This window comes from Octodon degus, unplaced genomic scaffold (assembly GCF_000260255.1).
Source record: "Octodon degus isolate 3935 unplaced genomic scaffold, OctDeg1.0 scaffold00024, whole genome shotgun sequence".
Lineage (NCBI taxonomy): Eukaryota > Metazoa > Chordata > Mammalia > Rodentia > Octodontidae > Octodon > Octodon degus.
In genome coordinates, this window is record NW_004524600.1 from 9,919,167 (window position 1) to 9,937,992 (window position 18,826).

General features: G+C 40.0%; 1 protein-coding gene across 1 annotated transcript; it reads right to left on the reverse strand.

The window, feature by feature from the left end:
- Positions 1 to 457: 457 nt before the first annotated feature.
- Positions 458 to 16,007, reverse strand: Mtfr2 (mitochondrial fission regulator 2). The gene is made up of 8 exons (XM_004648996.3): positions 15,505 to 16,007; positions 14,852 to 14,956; positions 12,758 to 12,862; positions 12,095 to 12,207; positions 10,288 to 10,520; positions 4,018 to 4,363; positions 2,555 to 2,729; positions 458 to 1,029 (listed from the first exon to the last, which is right to left on the reverse strand). Exons 2-8 carry the CDS (start codon positions 14,912 to 14,914, stop codon positions 994 to 996), a joined length of 1,071 nt encoding a protein of 356 aa, XP_004649053.2. The 5' UTR covers positions 14,915 to 14,956; positions 15,505 to 16,007; the 3' UTR covers positions 458 to 993.
- Positions 16,008 to 18,826: the final 2,819 nt, after the last annotated feature.

The following is an 18,826-nucleotide window of genomic DNA, read 5'->3' on the forward strand; positions in this document are numbered from 1 at the left end:
AGCAGCACGAAAACGGTGGGCAGCCTGGTATCTGAATGTGAAGCACCTGGCTGAAGGGTGGGTGCTGACCCGCTAATGGCTGCATGCTCCTTGGCCACTATGCAGTGCAACATGCACATTTCTGTAAGCCACTACTTACTAAAACCTAGGTGCTTTTCATTTCTCCTTCACAAAAAACTAACTACAGAATTCCCTCACTCAGCCTCTATGAAACAGTGAGAAAAATATACACTTCAACTGATACAAAACATAAGCTGAGTATTCATTATGTACTGCAAACATGAATTAGAAAACATAAAAAACCAAATAGACATAAACAAAAAGAAAATGAAAAGACAATGTAAGTTGCAAAGGCACATTTATTGTACAACCTATTTACAAAGGAAGGGAGGTAAGGATGTGCCAAGGTCCAAAGCAGACACGTCAGCCACGTGTGCTCACGCAGCAACACGGGCAGCCTTTACAGCACCTTGGACTCCAATTCTAAGACCTCAGGAACAAGCTTTAGCATGCTCAACCACAGATGATTACAACAGGGACTGAGGATAGAAAAATTATAACCTTTCACTATAAATTATAATGAAAAATTATACTCATCCTACTTGAAAAACTGTAAGTTACTGCAGGCCAAATAGGCATTTAAAAGGTTTAAAGATTCTTAAATTAGGAAGGCATAATTGCCCCAGAAAAATCACTGAAGTACATACGCAAGCTTTCAGGGATACTAACAGATGAGGGGGATCCATCCCCTAACTCTTCTCAGCAGCCAATTACCTGGTGGATCTTTCCAAATCAAAACCTGGTATTCTTAAGAGTCTCCCTAGAGCTGGCCACGGACCTCTCTGGCCCACAGCAGCCTTCAGAGAAGACAGGGTCCCTTGGAAAGGCAGCGAGAGACAGGTCAGCACATGTGTGCATCTTTCCTTCCAAGCGTAGATACGGCTTTTGCAACCTTGGCCAACAGCTTTTGTGCTTTTCAGTTCTCCACTTACATTACTGCCCCTCTGCCTGCGGGATATGATGTCCAAACTGAAATAAAGCAAATGTTGGCACAGAAATTACCAGAATGTAGAAAAAGAATGGCAGGCTGGTGAGATGGCTCAGTGGTCTAAAGCACCTACTTAGAACAAGCTTAGCAAGAAAGCACAGGGACCGCGGTTCAATCCCCCAGCACCACATGCCAGCCAGCCCCGCCCCCTGGTGGGCTGAGCTGGCCACACACACACACACACACACACACACACACACAAATAAACAAAAAAAGAAAAAAAAGAAAAAGAATGGCCAAACTACACCAGGGCACCCCTTGAGGCTGAATTCATTCAGCGACCAGTAGTGACCTGAGAGCGGGCCATCAGGCACTGAGTTCAGGGCAGAGGACCCCTGAACTGGCAGGAGCAGCCACGCAAACTGAGCGCCCTGTTGGCTACAACTGGAGGTCCTGCAGGCTGCATGGCCCCAGGGGCTACACTGTCACTGAGAAAGTGTGTCCCACCCAAGCAAATTTCTTGGAATAACAGAGGGTTTCCACACATTCCAGAATTTTAATAAACCAAGTTCTAGTCTCTGAGGAGGGATGATGTGTACAAGGTTCATTTGCCCTGTGGAGAAAACAAGAAGCATTCTTTTTGTCTTTTTCAGGACAATGCTTTGAAGATCAAAAAGGTTAAATAAGAAGTACTTTGTGGATTATACATTAGAACTTGAAAGTCAGAATGAAATGTTGATTTTAGAAACATTTACATTTTTCATGGTAAAGTTCTAAAGCAAACTCCATACTCCTTTGCATATAGTTAAATAAGCATCATTTTCTGAATCATCATACAAAACCTCAGATATGGAACACACACACAACACACAATCCTCAAGCCTGTGTACACTGGAATGGAACCAGGATTTTTCCCCCCGTGCTCTTGGAGTGGCCTGTGCACTGCAGTTCTCCAGGCTCCTCCTCTGCTGGTGTCTCACGCCTCAATGCTACCCACCGACTTTAGACACCATCACCCTTCAACTCTCTCATTCCCAAGGCTTATTCTTATGTTCAACCTCAACTAAACTATGAGATGTGAAAAATTCCCCTCCAAAATGTGTGTCCTTTCAACCACCCAGTAAGTGCTGTCATTAGAGATACCTATGTCCCCAAAGCAGAGTTAACATTCTGTTCAACCAAATAATCCCAAGCCTTTACGACTGTGAGAACCACCAAAGCAGTCCTGTTTGATACAGCTGGCTGCATCTGTTGCCCAGTTCTTCCCTGGTCTTCTCAGAGTGTCAGACACCCAGACACCCAGCTTATACTACAGACAACACCAAGTTAGCACTCTGCAGGATAAACTATTATAACTTCATGCACACAGTCTTCAAATCAAGTGTTTTATTTCATTATCAGCCAAAAGTGAAAATGAGAAAAACTGACAACAGAAGGATTATTATAGTATTAGCACTTTATACTATATTCTGCATACTTAGTTCAAGAGAACATGAATGTAAAATGCCAGGAAAAGCACAATTGAGAAAACCTTAAAAGCTATTTATATCAAATGCTATAGCTCACCCTGGAAGTTTCTGGGCTAGAAAATGGAGAAGACTCCCATGATCTGTTTTCTTTGTCAGAGGAATCTTCTTCTTGAAATGCAAATTTCTTCTTAAGTGCCTGTGATATTACAGACACAGGATCCCAAAGAGCACTCTGCCTTTTCCTCTTGTGAACAGGTCTACCGCCAGGTGACCTGTTGTTTTAAAAACAAAACATGGAATTAAAGCTCTGATGTAATGTCACCGCCTTTTCAACAGGCACAGCAAGCACAAAGGCATAACATATTATAATTAGTCTTGAACAGGTTTCTACCATGAAATAAGGCATCTGTCAGGCACAATAATTTCAGAAACAGAAAACCAAGAAATCCTGAGAGATGAGGCTCTACCACAATTTTTCTCTGACTTGGAAATTCTCAAATATTGCTATGCAGAAAAGCCCTATTTTTAATTTTCTAATTTTCTGGGGGGTAGAAATTTTTAAAGAAATATTTAAGAACTTCCAAAAAAACTAGAGATCATAAAAGAAAACCATAAGACTATTGTTTGTTTACTCAATCATTGACTCATTTTATCTTAACTGAACGCTTATTCATGATACTGTTCAAAACAGCTCACAATTTACAACTCAAATTATTGAAAATTATATTTAATATTTTCAGACTACAGTTGAACATAGGTAACTAAAACCACAGGAAATAAAATGGTGGATAAAATACAGTATTTCTAATATTTTACAATAGGGAAATATATAATTACAAAATACAACAAGAGATGCTTCAAAATTATAGAAATGCAACAGAAAAAATGGCCAAAAAGAACTGAGAGGGCCGGCCAAATAGCTCAGCAGATTAAAGCACCTGCTTAGGCAGATGCAGGGGTTGGGGTTTTGATCCCCAGCCTACTGTATCAGTCCTGCCCCTGGGGCACGCTGAGTCAGCAAATGAGACTGGGCATGGTGGTATGTGCCTGTAATCCCAGTGCATGGGAGGCTGAAAAACAGAAAGGATCACTACGAGTCCCATCTGTGTATGGGACTATAAACCCTCTAGTAAATACACTAAAAAAAATAATAATAATTGCAAAAAGAACTCAGAGTGATTTATCTCTGGGAAGGGCATTGGGAATGAGGAGTAATAAGAAAGAAAATATCTGGGCTGGCCAAATAGCTCAGCAGATTAAAGTGCCTGCAAGCAGGCACAGGGGCCAGGAGTTCGATCCCCTGGCCTGCCATGCCAGCCCCACCCCTGGTGCATGCTGAGATAATTGAGACTGGGTGTGGTGGCACCTGCCTGTAATCCCAGCTCTTGGGAGGTTGTAAACAGGCGGATCACTACAAGTCTGATCTAGTAGTGAGACCCTGAACACCCTGTAGACCCTTCCCTAAAATACAAAAAAAACTTTGTCAGCTTTCATAAACATAAATTCTAAAAAACATCATTCACAAAATTTCAATTTGCTTCTCAAATTATGACAACATACCGCTGAATAGCACGAAGTTTAACTTTATTCAGATCCTTCAGAACATCTAACATATTTGGAACATCTTTATTTCTCTGGCTTTTTGAATGAAGACTATAATTCATCTTCCTAGCACCTGAGTGCTGCTTTTTCATTTTGGTAGCTGGATTATCTGAGTGACAAACTGTAGATTCTTGTTGTAAGGGAAGAAAACATGAAGGCTGGAGAGGAAGAAACTGAGGAGGAAGTGGCGGTGGAGGAGGAGCAGCAGGCGCTGAGCTTGGACTTGGTTCTACACATAGCTGAGTGGAGTCTGATGGTGAAATTTGTCCCATACCACTGGGCACATCGTTCAAACCCAAGGAGCCTAAAAACAAAAGTTGTTTGTTGAAAGAAAAAAAAAAAAAAAATAGGCAAAATTCTAGCATCATGTATAACACTAGTGAGAACCAGAACAAAACAATTTCTATAACGCTGCTGCAACTGTGACATACTAGCCAGGAGGGAGCAATAATCCCATCTGCTTACCTGTTTCTCAAGTTGAAACTGTAAATTCATTTTAATCTAATTAGAAATTCTTGGACTTCTAGGAAGATAGTAGAGTGGTGAACAGCAGACCAAGAACCTCCCCAAGATTTGGTATCCTGGCATAGGAACAAGAGGAAGAGGAGGGGAGGAAAGTGGGACCCTGGAACACAAGAAGGATCTAAAGCAAGAATTGGAATCCACAGGGAGAGTGAAGAGAGACTTCAGTGGAGATGGAGGAGGAGATGAAGGCATTTTCTCTCCAAGCCCTGACTCACTGTACAGGAGGGGCACCTTGAACCTGCAGATACATGGTGACCACTGGCTTCCCCAAGGTCTTCAGGGAGACACACACCAGTGCACAGAACAGTAGACATACTGGATTTCTGTGGCTGGTGAATTATTTAGGTTCACACATCCCCCAGGAGACAGCGACGGGCTGGTAGCCACCCTGGAGAGGGACTAACTGAATGCAGAACAGAGCCACTGTGAGCCAGCTCCACCTAGCAGTTCCCAGTGTCAGGGCGAGGTGGAACCCAGTTCAAGTTCGCAAGAGGTCTAAGAACCAAGTTCAGGCCAGCAGGAGGCAAAGTGTGACAGGATAAACAAGTCAGGTTCTAACCTCAGCAAAAAAAACCAGCCTGAATTTCAATGGAACTAAAGGTGCTGGACTGCTGGGATCTGATACCCCACCATAAACCTATAGCTGGTTTGCTAGGGTTAATGAACAGATCTGGACTGTTTGCTCACTCTGTCTCCCAGCAACAGCAAACATACACCTTAGACATTTTTTCTTTCTTTTTTAAAATATATTTAGTACAGGGTATACAGGGTCTCACTGCACAGATCAAACTCGTTGTGAGCCTCCTGTTATCAGCTTCCCAAGTGCTGGATTACAGGTATGTACCACCATACCCAGTCTCATTTGCAATTTCAGTGTACCCCAGAGACAGGGTCCGCATGGCATGGAGATCAAACCCAGGTCCTCTAGCACTTGTCTAAGTAGGTGCTTTAGTCCACTGAGCTATCTGGCCAGCTCTGACATTTTTTTCTTATTTTCTTTTTTCTTGTTTGTTCTTGTTTTTACATGAGTATGAATACTGTTTCTTGTGTCTTTGTTGTCACTGTTCTGTACTCTTGGTTTTATTTCTTCCTTCTCTCTTTCCCTACCTGTCTTCTTCAGCACTTTCCCAAAGTTTATATAAACCTGTCTTCCAGCCTTGCTTCTAATCTCTTCCACTTCTTCTATTTCTCTATTTTCCCCCTAACTCCTTTCCTTCTAACTCCTTTCCCTGTTTTCTTCCTATTTCCCCCTTAACTTCAATTCCCTAGGGGAAAAAAACTGAAGTTAGGGAGGAATCACCATACTAACATTATTATACTTACTATACAATTTTCTAGTTTGTTTTAGATTTTAATACATAATCACAAATTTAGTTAACATAGGTGGCAAATTAACAGTTATCACAGTTTGTCATTTTTTATGTTGTATTTGATGGTACTGATCTGTGGGCTGTACTACTTTTGCCAAGGTGACATAACTATTTTAATAAGTAATTCTTCCCAGTATGCTAAGACTGAGATTGCCCAAAGGTCATAAAAACTATAGGAACCAGGAACTAACAAAGTCAAACAGGCAGCAACTTCTCATTCCCAATATACTGTAGAAGTAGGCATCTTGCAACAAGACTCAAAACATAAAAGGCGGGCCCGCAGAGATAGCTCAGCAGTCTAAACTGCTAGGCAAGCGCAAGCACCAGGGTTCAATCCCCAGTACCACGTGCCATGCCAGCCCCACCCCAGGCACACAGAGCCGGGCTACTAAGACCAAGTGTGGTGGAACACACTGGGGAGGCTGAAACAGGAGAATCACTATGAGTCCAAGTGCATAATGAGATCCTATACCAAATACATAAAAAAAAAAAAAAAAAAAAAGAGGCAACTACCTACACCTGAAAGACATCCCTGAGAAGCCATTTCCTACGAGTTCTAAAGTCAAGAGATAAAGCTACTTGTCATAAACAGTTTATAGGCATCAACCAAGGAATTAAACTATTAAAAAAAAAAAAAAAAAGAAAGAAAGGATACTTAAGAAAGATGCAACTCCAGAATTCTAGCTCACCAAAGGCAAACACGGGGGTCAATGAAGTGTAACAATACAAAAACCACCCAGACTCTCTCAAGTGGTACAAGTTCAAGCTGTGTAGTGAGACCCTGCACAAAATTAAAAAAAAGAAAGAAAGATATCCCTTGTTCTTTGGTAGGAAGAACAAATATAGTGAAAATGGCCATACTCCCAAAGTTGCTATACAGATTTAATGCAATCCTGATCAAAATACCAATAACATATCTTACAGAATTAGAGGAAACAATTCTAACATTCATTTGGAACCAGAAGAGACCTAGAATAGCAAAAAACAATTCTGAGCAACAAAGGCAAGGCAGGGTGCATCACAATCACCCTGACCTGAAGTTATATTACAAAGCTACTGTGAATAAAATTTTTAAAAAGCATGACACTTGCCAAAAAAAAAAAAAAAAAAAAAGACCTGAAGATCAACAGAACAGATTAAAGGGTGCACAAACAACTCCAAACATCCTCAGTTACCTTATCTTTGACAAAGGAACCAAACTCCTTCACTGAAGGAAAGCCTGTTTAATAAATGCTGCTGGAAAAACTAGCTTTCCATATGCTGAAAATTAAAACTATATACAAAAATAAAATAAAATAAAACTATATCCATATCTTTCACCATGTACTAAAGTTAAAATGGATCAAAGATCTAAATATTAAAACAGACATATGAAATCTCCTGGAAGAGAATAGGTAGAACCTTTAAAGACATTAGTGCAAACAGATTTTATGAACAAAACTTAACACATAGGAAATACCTCAAAAATCAACAACTCAGATCTCATTTTATTACAAAGCTTTTGAACAACAGAAATCAACAGATTGAAGAGATGACCTATAAATTAAAAAAATATTTTTGCCAGCTGCTCCTCAAAGGACTAATACCTAGAACAAATAAAGAATTCAAAAAATCAGACCCTCCAATTTTGTTTTTTCAGATCCTCCAAATTTAAAGAACCAACTCAAAAATGGGCATCTGAAATGAAGAGATACTTCTCAGAAGTAGTAAAAATGGCAAATATATGAAAAAATATTAAAGATCATTGGTCATTTGAGAGATGCAAAATAAAACAATGCTGAGATTCCATCTTATTCCAAAAAGAATGGTGATTATCAAGAAATCAACCAATAATAAATACTGGTGGGCCTCTTGGGAAAAAAGAACCTTTCTCCACTGCTGGAGGGAGTGTAGACTGTGGAAATCTGTTGGGGGAGGGGAGGAATCAAAACACTAAAACTAGGACCAGCGAGATAACTCAGCAAACTAACTGCCTGCTTGGGCAAGCACAGGGATGGGGTCCCCAGCACCCATGCTGCACCACCAGGCATGGTGACATACACTTGTAACCCAAGGCTGGGGAGGCTGAAACCAGGAGGACCACTAGAGCCTGAGCTGCTTAGTGAGACCCTGTAACCAAATACATTAAAAATAATAATAATAATAAATTTTTAAAAAAGAGGTTCCAACAGACCTAGCTATTCCCCTTCTTGGCATCGTCACAAAAGAATTAAAAGCATCACGCCATAGAGATATATGCACATCCATGTTTATAAGGGCACTTATTGTAGTAGTTAAATCTTGGAAACAGCCCAAATGCCCATCAACTGTGAATGGATAAAAAGTATTTGTTTTATATATAATGGAGTACTATGCTACCATAATGAAAGATAAGCTTGAGATATTACGGCTAAATGACTGGACCTTGAGACCATACACTTAAGTGAAATAAATCGGACACACATGTTGAAATACCACATTGTTTCTCATGTGTGAGAAACCAAAAGTGTAACTAAGGATCAAAATGTATAACAGATACTAAGAAATGGGAAGAAAATGGTCAAATGTGAAGGAGAACAAAAGAAGGCAGAGGGGGAAAGGAAAAAAGGGATTTGAAAAAGGAAAAGATGGAAACAAACCTTTTGTAAATCAGGAGGGGAAGAGGAATTGAAGGAGAGACAAATGGGAAAAAAAACAAAATGCAAGATATATTATGTACAGATTTCCTATGATGAATGTCATCATTATGCATAGCTAAAAGGTATAACATTTTTAAAATGGGGGGGTCTTGCAGGTTAGCTCAGTTGTTTAAGCACCTGCTTGGGCAAACCCAGTCAGGCGCAGGGGACCGCAGTTCGATCCCCAGCTCCACATGCCTTACCTGAACCCCCTTTAAGGCAACCTGAGCTAGCCAAGAAATAATAATAATACTTTCGATTTGATTTGAAACTGTCTCATTGCTATATGTTTATCAATAAAACTTTGAAAAGGAAAAAAAAAAAAAAGAAATAATAATAATAATGAAACTTTTTAAAGGCAAAAAATATGAGAGAGAGAGAAAGAGAAAGAGAAGTTAATTCTCAGCATAGGCCCATCACGTTCCTGTCACTGGAACCTAATTCCCACATTCTTCCCACAACTTAGAGAAGGAAAGATTTACTCTGGCTCATCCTGAGTGGCCCAAAAAAAAATCCTGAGCAGCCCCAAAAAAGTCCAGCTTTACTCTGGCTCATGATTTTTGGAGGTTTCAGGCCACATTCCCAGGGCTTGACCACAGAAATAGCAAGGTCGGGGGGCTGTCCTGGAAGGCCCACCTCTTGTCAGCCCTCAGCAACCCCACCTCTCGTGGGCAGGTCCCATCCTCTGACAGCAAGCTAGACTCATTCATCTTTCAAAAACCCCCTTGTGTATGTGAAGCCTTTGAAGAGACATTCAGATACTGTATAAACCACATCATGTATTTTACAGGGAATGAAGAATTCTCCAGTAATTCATATAAAATCTGAATCTCATTCTCCATTTTAAAAAGCTAAAACATGGTCAATAATTTGTAGTAAGAAATAATGAAACTGTTGTATCCACTCTCTTATGACACTAGGCAAACAAGCATATTATTTTCTAGGCAAGCATCTAAGATAGGTACAAGGTATTTAACTTCTTCACAACAGATTTACTCCTGAAAAACTGGGTAAACATGGTGAAGAACAAAAAATCGTGTATATCATTTCATTATTATATATTTATATAAATTACATATATTTTAAATATATACATATTACTTGCATAAATTACATGTTTAGGGATTATATAATGTTTTACATATTTACTGACAGCTCATGACTTAATAATCTGTTGTGAAAGTAGTGGCACAAGCACCTGCCTGGCAAAGTGCAAGGACTGGAGTTTGATCCCCGGTACCAAAAAACCAAAAATGCTTGCACTATATTGCTTAAAATATTATGTTTAAAGCAAATTACATCTGTAAAAAATGTAAGAAAGGATCAAGTGGAAAATATTATCCTCTTAAATCAGTGGACATGAAGCAGCAATTAACTAACATCTGTAAATATGAGACCTCAAACCTACTCTCTTTCCACCCAATCCATCCTTCCTCTTCATTCACCACTGCTTTTCTGAAGACCTAGGAAAGATTACTTACAAGACAAGTCTATTTAATACCACAAAAGCACAATAGCTCTTTACGCCAAAGCTAACACCTTTACTATAACTATGTCTTGATTTACTCTGAAAAAACATCAAACACATGCTGTACTTAGCTCTTACTCAGCCTACACAGACCCGCATACCAGATGAGTATCATCCAGCTGGAACAGGAATCCAGCAGGACACTTACCAGCCTTTGGGCCTTTCCTCCCGTGCTGCATTTCCACAACTGCAGCAATCTGAGAGCGCAGAAGACTGAGCTCATTCTCGAGGGCAGCTATTTTCTTCATTGCAGCCTCATCTACAGGCAGATCGTTTTTCACTGGTTTGTTCTGTCTTCGAGCAGATGACAGTGGATCCCAAGCTGCTTGCAAAGGATGGAAAGTTTTAATTTTCTCTTCTTCATTTTTCCATATGCAACTTCTATAGGTGGAAGAGGGACAGAGAAAGACAGAAACTTCCAATTAGAAAAAAAACAAAATCTTTCACAAAAGACAAGATAAAATAAAATTGCAGTTATTCCCTGTGTCTGTGCGGGCACACCGAGGACAAACACTTCTTGCTTAGCTTTGTGTTTTCAGCATACAGAACAGAACGCAGCTGCTAACAGACAGTTCTGAAGCCGGGCAATGAAAAGAACAAGCCTTGCTCACAGAGAGCAAGACAAAAATGCTCAACCGTCCTAGAACTGTTCTATCCATTAACTTTAAATACTGTGTAAAAGGTTTCAAGATTAACTTTCTTTTATCTGTATTTCAAATAGGACTCATAAAAATAAAGGCAATAAAATGCATCAATGGCAAATAACTGAGCTTCTAAGATTTATTTTTCAAATCTTGGTGGGGTAGAGGTTACATAAATATACACATCTCTCAACACCAATTGTTGGGGCCGGGGAGATGGCTCAGTAGAATAAGTGCTTCCCTGGCAAGTGCAAGGGTCTGAGTTCAAATACCTGGTTCCACAAAAAAAAAAAAAAATAGTTCTCTTAAAATGGATGAATTGATCATATGTAAGTTTTAAAATAAAAATGTACCTAAAACAAAAAATAAATACTGTGTAAGTTTATTTAAAAATTTGACATAGGGCACTAAAAGGCTTTATATTCAGGATTATGTTAACTAGGGGTAAGTTTATGATCTAACTTTTTGAAAATTGATAAAGAGTCTGACACATAATACATTTAATGAAAAGATCTCAATAACTGACACTCACTGTTCTTAAAGTACACACAGAAGATAACAACATGAAGGGGGGTGCTCCCTAGCAGTATCTACCAGAAGTAAAAAGACAGTTGTCCATCAGGGACTGGTTCCAGGGTGGGTCCCCACACAACAGTAAAATCCAAGAATGCTCAAATCCCTTATGTAAATGGCGGGGCAATGGCTATAGCCTCCTGCACACTTTAAATCGTCTCTAGATTACTCAGAATTCCTAATACAACGTCCAGCCATCACTTCATTCTCGTGGTTTCAGTGTAGTACTTGGAGCACAAAAACTTTAAGTTTTGCTCTTTGGAACTTCTAGGACTTTTTTTAATAAATATTTCTGATCCACAGTTGGCTGAATCCATGAATGTGGAGCCCATGGATATAGAGACCATAAAGAACTCTCAGAAATAAGGAGGCCCTACTGTATAGTTAACATCACTGTCTTGTGTACTGTAAGCCCTGTGTAAATTTTGGCTAAATAAAATGTAGCATTACAGTATTTCATAGAAATGACAATGTTTTAGTACGAAACACACAATAAAAATAATGACTCTGACACTGCTTTAACTCTCTGCCTTCATACATAATGCTAGGCTTCAATGTCTAGTAAGAAAAACTGGCTTAAAAATGAGAAAGTCACCCTTATTAGGAGGATATTAGTATGACACAGCACATACAAAGACAGAGAGAACAACAGAAGAGCACAAGCAATAGGAACAAACTTCAACATGCAAGAATTCAGGTAATGGCCCATATCCCACTTTTCAAGAAAAGCATAAAAATTACCGAAATCTAAGACAACTGGCTTCTTCATCATTTGCCACAGACAAAACATCAGCAAAAGATGGAACTATAGAGCCACAATTATCAGACTCTACAGAGTTCAAGGGCAGGATCAACTAAAAGTAAAAAAAGAAAAAAATCAGAGCTCTGTAGGAAGTCAGGGAAGACATGTACCCCACGCCCCATGGTATTAATTAAGTTAATAATCCAAAAGAGAGAAGAGAAAGAATATTCAGTACAAAAATATGCACCTGTTAGCAAGAAAAAATAACTGACAAAAACATTAGCCCATATTTGAGTGCATAGCAATATTCTCTCCCCTGGTTAATCATATCTGTTACCAAACAGAAAAAAAAATAAAACAAGCCAGGGAGATAAATCAGCAGCATAAAGCACCTGCCTAGCAAGCACAAGGTAGTGAGTTCAAACCCCAGTACCAAAAAAAATTAAAACAAGCAAAATAAGGTCTTCACGTGTCCCTTGTATCTGTTCACTTCTGAATATAAATATTCAGAGAAAAAAAATATGTGAAACAACTTGTTTCTGGGATAAACTCATGGTTATTAGCTTGTAGGAAATATTTCTTGCTTGTTGTTAGATATTCTAACTCCCTAGGAATACCTAGGATTAATTTATAAACAACTTGCTGCATGGTGACTGACTCACCTCAAAATTAGGTCTTCGACAGGGTTCTAAAGGAAGCATTTTCCCAATAATACGCACAATACTCCGATATGATCCATAGTCCTTACTTTTCCAAATCAGCAATATCTATTTAAAAACAAGGCTTCACTTAAAATATACTTCAATTAAACATAAATTTATGTATCTAAAAAGATGTAAAAGATGCAATTGCATTTCTTAAAAAGAAAATATAGTACTGCATACTCTTAATTATTTTCTCTAAAGAATTAAACTTTATTAATATTTATCTTTTTTAAAAGAATGAAGTTGTAAGGTTTAGCTCAGTGGTAGAGCACTTGTCCAGCATGTACAGGTAGGTCCTTGATTCAAATTCCTGCACTGTTGAAAAACAAAAACAAAACCGAGGATGGGGGAGATAGCTCAGTAGAATATGTGCTTGCCTGGCAAGCACAAGGGTCTGAGTTCAATCCCTGGTTCCACCAAAAGAGAAAGAAAAAAGAAAACTTTTCCAAAGAACATTGCTGATGCTGCCTCCCTTCCTCACATTCTTCAAACTACTCCAATTTAGTCCTAACTCTACCTATAGAAATTCATGAAAGTACCAATGATAAGCAAATCTTCAACTGCTATTCACTACTCATCTCCAGCCTAGTACTGAAATTTGAAATGCTTCAATAACATCTAATGACATCTCCCGTTATGTCATCAAAATCTATGGCTTCAAATAACAATGCATAAAACTGCCAAATCTGAATCTCCTTTTCTCCTATCCTCCCTAACTATATATCTAATTGGCTGCCAGGTATTTCTATTATGTATTCCAACACTACCTCTGGCTCACCTTATCTCCCTACTCAGTCACTGCTCAGAGTGAGTTGCCTATAGTAATGGCATCATCATTCAACTTACTTTGGTTTAAAATCTTAGCATTGTTTGACCATCTTCTAATTCATCTCATCAAACAGATGACTTGCCCATTTTGTAAGCACACATACTAGTTTATGTCTTTCTTATAGTCAATCTCATAGTTACATTTGTTTCTCATATTTTAAACTTCATGAGTACCACATCCAATGATTGTTCCTCTATCATCTGCAGAACCAAGAACACTCTTTTTTGTCTACACAAGTAGATAAAACTGGACTTGTTTATAATTCTCAGGCCCACATCACCCTCTCACCCTCACATATATTTTGGATTCGCTGAATATAAGTTACTATACTCTGCTCAAACATCAAACGTTCATAAATTAACTTAAAGTTTTATTTATCTATGTAATAAATTCATTTCTGTGAAGGTTACATCTTTATTTTTATTTTGCTTCCCTTGAATCTTTTTTTTTTTTTTAAACTTTTTTTTCTTTCTTTCTTTCTTTCTTTATTTTGTGTGTGTGTGTGTGTGTGGCCAGTTCAGCCCACCAGGGGGCGGGGCTGGCTGGCATGTGGTGCTGGGAGATTGAACCGTGTTCCCTGTGCTTTTGCTTAGCTTGTTCTAAGTAGGTGATTTAGACCACTGAGCCATCTCACCAGCCCTTCCCTTGAATCTTTTGTCAGCATTTGACCTGGAAGGTGAACAGGTTAATAATCCCTATCCTACACACACCTTTTTTTACAGTCTGGGGACTGAAACCAGGACTCTACACTGACTATATCTTCAGCCCTCTCACTGTTTTATTTTTTTTTTTTAATTTTATTTATTTATTTGTGGCCAGCTCAGCCCACCAGGGGGCGGGGCTGGCTGGCATGTGGTGCTGGGAGATTGAACCGTGTTCCCTGTGCTTTGTGAAGCTTGTTCTAAGTAGGTGCTTTAGACCACTGAGCCATCTCCCCCTCTCATTGTTTTAGACAGGTCCTTGCTAAGGTGCCAAATTGTCCAGGCTGGGCTCCAAGGTTTTATCCTCCTGTCTCAGCCCCCTGGAGTCCTAGGATTACAGGCTTGTGCTACCAACAATCTACTTCATCCCTCCTACCCTTGCCTCAAATTACTGAAACTGTACTATTGAGAACATTTGTCCCACCCAAAGTAATAACTGGGCCTTAAGATGCATATGAATCATTTTTAAAATGAAACCCAAAAAGAAAGCAGATTCATCCAAATCCATTAAAAGACATTTACCTGGTCTATGGGCACACCAAAATACGCTAGCGTTTCTCGTAAGATATTCAACAGGAGAGACATTGAGAACGCAAATTTAGAGAAATATCATCAGTTTCTTCGTACCTTTGGGGAAAATTTTGGAACATATTACTCTTGACAAATATGCGCACATAAATTATGTTAACTAACCTAGAAGATCTCTTTCATTATTTTTTACACCACCAACTAATTTCCCCTGGTCGGCGTTACTCTGAAGGAAGCGGAGAGAACCCAGGCGGGGAGTGCGGGGGAGGGCGAGGAGTCTAACTCCAAGCTTTAACAAGATGAAGAGTAGCTCTTTTTCAGGAACAGGGCGAAGTACCATCCCTCGCGTTCCCTTGGTGTTTTTTGTTTGTTTTGTTTTGTTTTGTTTTGTTTTTAGACAGGGTCTCGTTCCCAAGTACCATCCCTTGATTTTTAGTTGGTTGGGGGTTTTTTTGTTGTTGTTGTTTTTTAGACAAGGTCTCGCTATGTAGTTAGACTGTCCTTGAAGTCACTATGTAGCCCAGGCTGGCCTCGAACGCAAGGCTATCCCACCTCAGCCTCCCGTTTTAAAGACAAGGATAAACACGAACCCAAGAAGCCACAAAACTTAAAGTCACCCCGCTGGTGTCACTGGCACTACAGCTCACCTTTCTCCAGAACAAATCCTCAGGCAACCACCGGATCACGAAGTGGAGGGCGTTACAGAAGTGGGTCTCCGAACCACCCTCCGGTGGAGAATTCCAGCGTGCGCGAGGGCTGAGGAAGCGCAGATTTCAACCCCGCGCCGCCTGCGCACCTCGGGCTGTAAGGCTACAGGCAGTAACTACCGCCCAAGCGAAGGACCTGTCTGCCCGGAGCGCCAACCTGTAGCACTGCACTCAGCCTGAGTGACTCAGAAGAAGGTACAGTAACAAGTCCGGAGCAGACTCTACCAGCCTAGCTCATGGCTTCCGCATTCCAGGACGGAAAATTAAAATCCGCGGGCCTTAAGCCAAACCCTACCCCATTGGACAAAACTGAAAACTGCTTCTCCTGATTGGCTGCTGCACGATGTCCAGTGGGTTTCACCACCCTCAAGGGCGGGCTTCCTGCGGAACAACCAATAGAAAATAACAGGAAGCAGGTGGGCAGGATACGACAAGGGCGTAGACGCACGCGCAGAAAGCGCATTAAAGGTTTCCCAGGGATAGTTAAAATTGAGTTGTATGCCCCACGTTACCCGAACACTATGGACAACTGTGATGGGTAAGCGATGAAGTATCCTGCCCCACGCACACATACACCAGGTTCGCCCTCTAAAGTTAAACTGCCCCGCCAAAGAGTCGCGATTTATTGGTCATTTAGCGAACTCTAAGAAATGCCTAAGCGACTAGAGGTTTGCAGCTTTGCCGTTTTAAAATTCATTCATAGCAGAATGTGGTGACGCATATTAGGATTGGTAAATTGGAGCCCCGGTTAGGCTAATAATGCTCACGCCAGCCTGAATCCTATCACAAAAACAAAATTGTGCCTGCTTACTGACTTATCTGATATGTTTAAAGTGGAGAAAGTTTACAATCATTTATTAATTCAATTAATACTGCGATGTCTATGTTTTGGACACCATTCTAAGTTCAGGAAAATACAGGTCTGCTTCCTCCAGGTGGTGACATGGTGGAGACAAGTATGAGAGGCTTTCTCTGAGTGCCATTTATAAAATACAGTACCTACTTGAAGGAAGTAATTGGATATGGGATGAGAGAAAGCATGATCAAGAGTTGGGGACCTACCTGCAGAACGATGGCAGTGATTTTAAGTGAGGAACTCAGTAGCCTGACCAGGAAAAGATGAACGAGAGATGATGGGAAATGTCCAAGTACAAGGCAAGTGGCTCAGAAACCTTACAAGGAATGATCACTTTCAAGTGTCTTGTCCTTTTCCCCTCCTAAATGACTAATTAATGGCTTTATAACCTCTTCCCTTTCCATGATCTTACCTAACACAGCATATACAAGGGCAAAATGAAGCTGACCAAGAACATGAAAAAAGAACTAGTAGTGCTCTGGTTTCTCTATTAATAAAGTGGGCCCAGGTCAAATGTGTCCACAAATACCCTTTCCTGTTCAGATCTTTCCTACATCTTAGAGCATTCATACATTTTGACAACCTGCTACAAGATTTAGCATTTTCTACTGCTCATCTTTACACTGAATTTTCCTAAACTTTTTAGAAAAGAGGCATGGCCTACAAATGTTCAGAAATAATTGTGGCTTTCTCATATTCTTGTGTTCCACGTCTGCCAGCTTGGTCCAAGCCTTCTCATTTTATCCTGTTGAAATAATGTCCAGTGTTTGCTTCTCAGCGAGGGACCCTTCACTTTTCAGTTTGCTGGGATAAAAGGCTCGAGCTTCTCTAGTCCACACAGTGGGTTAACTGCAGTCATGATGAAACCCTAAATTTTAGCTCTCCAGTGAATAGGAGCTGCCTAAGCAGGGCTTCTGGTATCTAGCACCTGTCACACAGTGCCTTTCTTTCTACTCATTAGAAACCAACATAAGGAAGACTGATTTGTCAGCTCATCACCTAGCTTTACTGAAAGCGCTACACATCAATCTTTGTATGTGTGGGTTTTTTTGTTTTGTTTTTTGAGGAACCAGGGATTGAACTCAGGCCTTTGCACTTGCCAGGGAAGCGCTTATTCCACTGAGCCATCTCCCCGGCCCTTTTTTTTTTTTTTTTTTTTTTGGTACTGCTATCCAACTATAAAGATTGTCCAAGAACCACTTAGGATGTATTTCCCCATAGCTAATTATTATGCCATGGGCCAGACCAGATTTTATTCATCTTATTTCACCCAAAACCAAGCAGTTTTTCAGTTAATTAATAGAGACAGACTAAGGACTAATTTAGACAAAAGCCAGAAGTATACTCAGTCTTGCCAACTGCCCATTGGAATCCCATTAGCCTTGTCAGCCCAAACCTTATTTTGTGTGGTAAGGTACACTAAAATTACTATGCTGTAATTCCCTTACATAATAAGAGCAGAAATATAACATTCTGCAAAAGTTGGCCATAGCCTCTGCAACCTTAAAGATTCTGGTATTAAAATATCATCAATCCTGAAAAAATTCTGCTTTGCATTGCCAGTAAGACTAGATGGAGACATTATACCTATAAATATCTACAAACTTAGAAATTTACTTGACAAGTACTAAAATCATAAAACCTAAATATTTAAATTACAAATATACAAACCCTCAGACGTTATGACTTAAGTACGAAGGGTCCTCCAAAGACTCATGTACTGAAGGCTTCATCTGAAGTGCAGCCATATTCAGAGGTGGGGCCCTAGAGAGGTGACTGGATCAGGAGGGTGCTGCCCCAATCAGCACATTAATCTACTGAAGAGTTCACAGCTTCATAGGCCATTAGGAAGTAGTGCCTAAAGCCAGAGAGTGGTGGCAAGCAGCAATAATCCCAGCACGTGGGAGGGTGAGGCAGCATCTAAACAAAACAGCCTAGGCTACAAAAATGCTGAGTTTAGTTGAAGGGAATAGGTCATGGGTCAAGGAAATAGAGGTCTTCTCAGGGCCTTTCTCTCCAGCTTCCTCTTCTCCCTATGAGCTTAACAGCTTTCCTCTGCCAAGCTCTGCCATGTTTCGCTTCATTCAAAACCCAAGAGCAAGGAAGTAAATTAAACAGACTGCAACCCTGACAACACACACAATAATACACCCTCCTTCTGCCCACTTTTATCACAGCAATGAAGTCTAGATTAGGCTTAGTGTCTGCATCCAAAGTCCTTTGTATATATTTATAAAACTATTTATTAAAATATACCAGAAAAAGTTTTAGAATGTATTTGCTTGGAGATCACCCAGACCAACCAGCTATATATCAGTCTTGTGGTTTCCATTTAATTTAACTTGTAGTCACTACCCAAATAATTTTCAGGGACAGGGAGATGGCTCAGTAGAATAAGTGCTTGCC

Bases quoted from the DNA above. Each gene is read 5' to 3' on its own strand.
- Mtfr2 (XM_004648996.3), bottom strand. From the start codon at position 14,914: ATGTCTCTCCTGTTGAATATCTTACGAGAAACGCTAGCGTATTTTGGT. The intron at 12,208-12,757 runs GTGAGTCAGTCA...TTTTACTTTTAG, and splicing joins GTCGAAGACCTAATTTTGAG to TTGATCCTGCCCTTGAACTC. The intron at 10,521-12,094 runs GTAATTTTTATG...TTCCACCTATAG, and splicing joins GCCAGTTGTCTTAGATTTCG to AAGTTGCATATGGAAAAATG.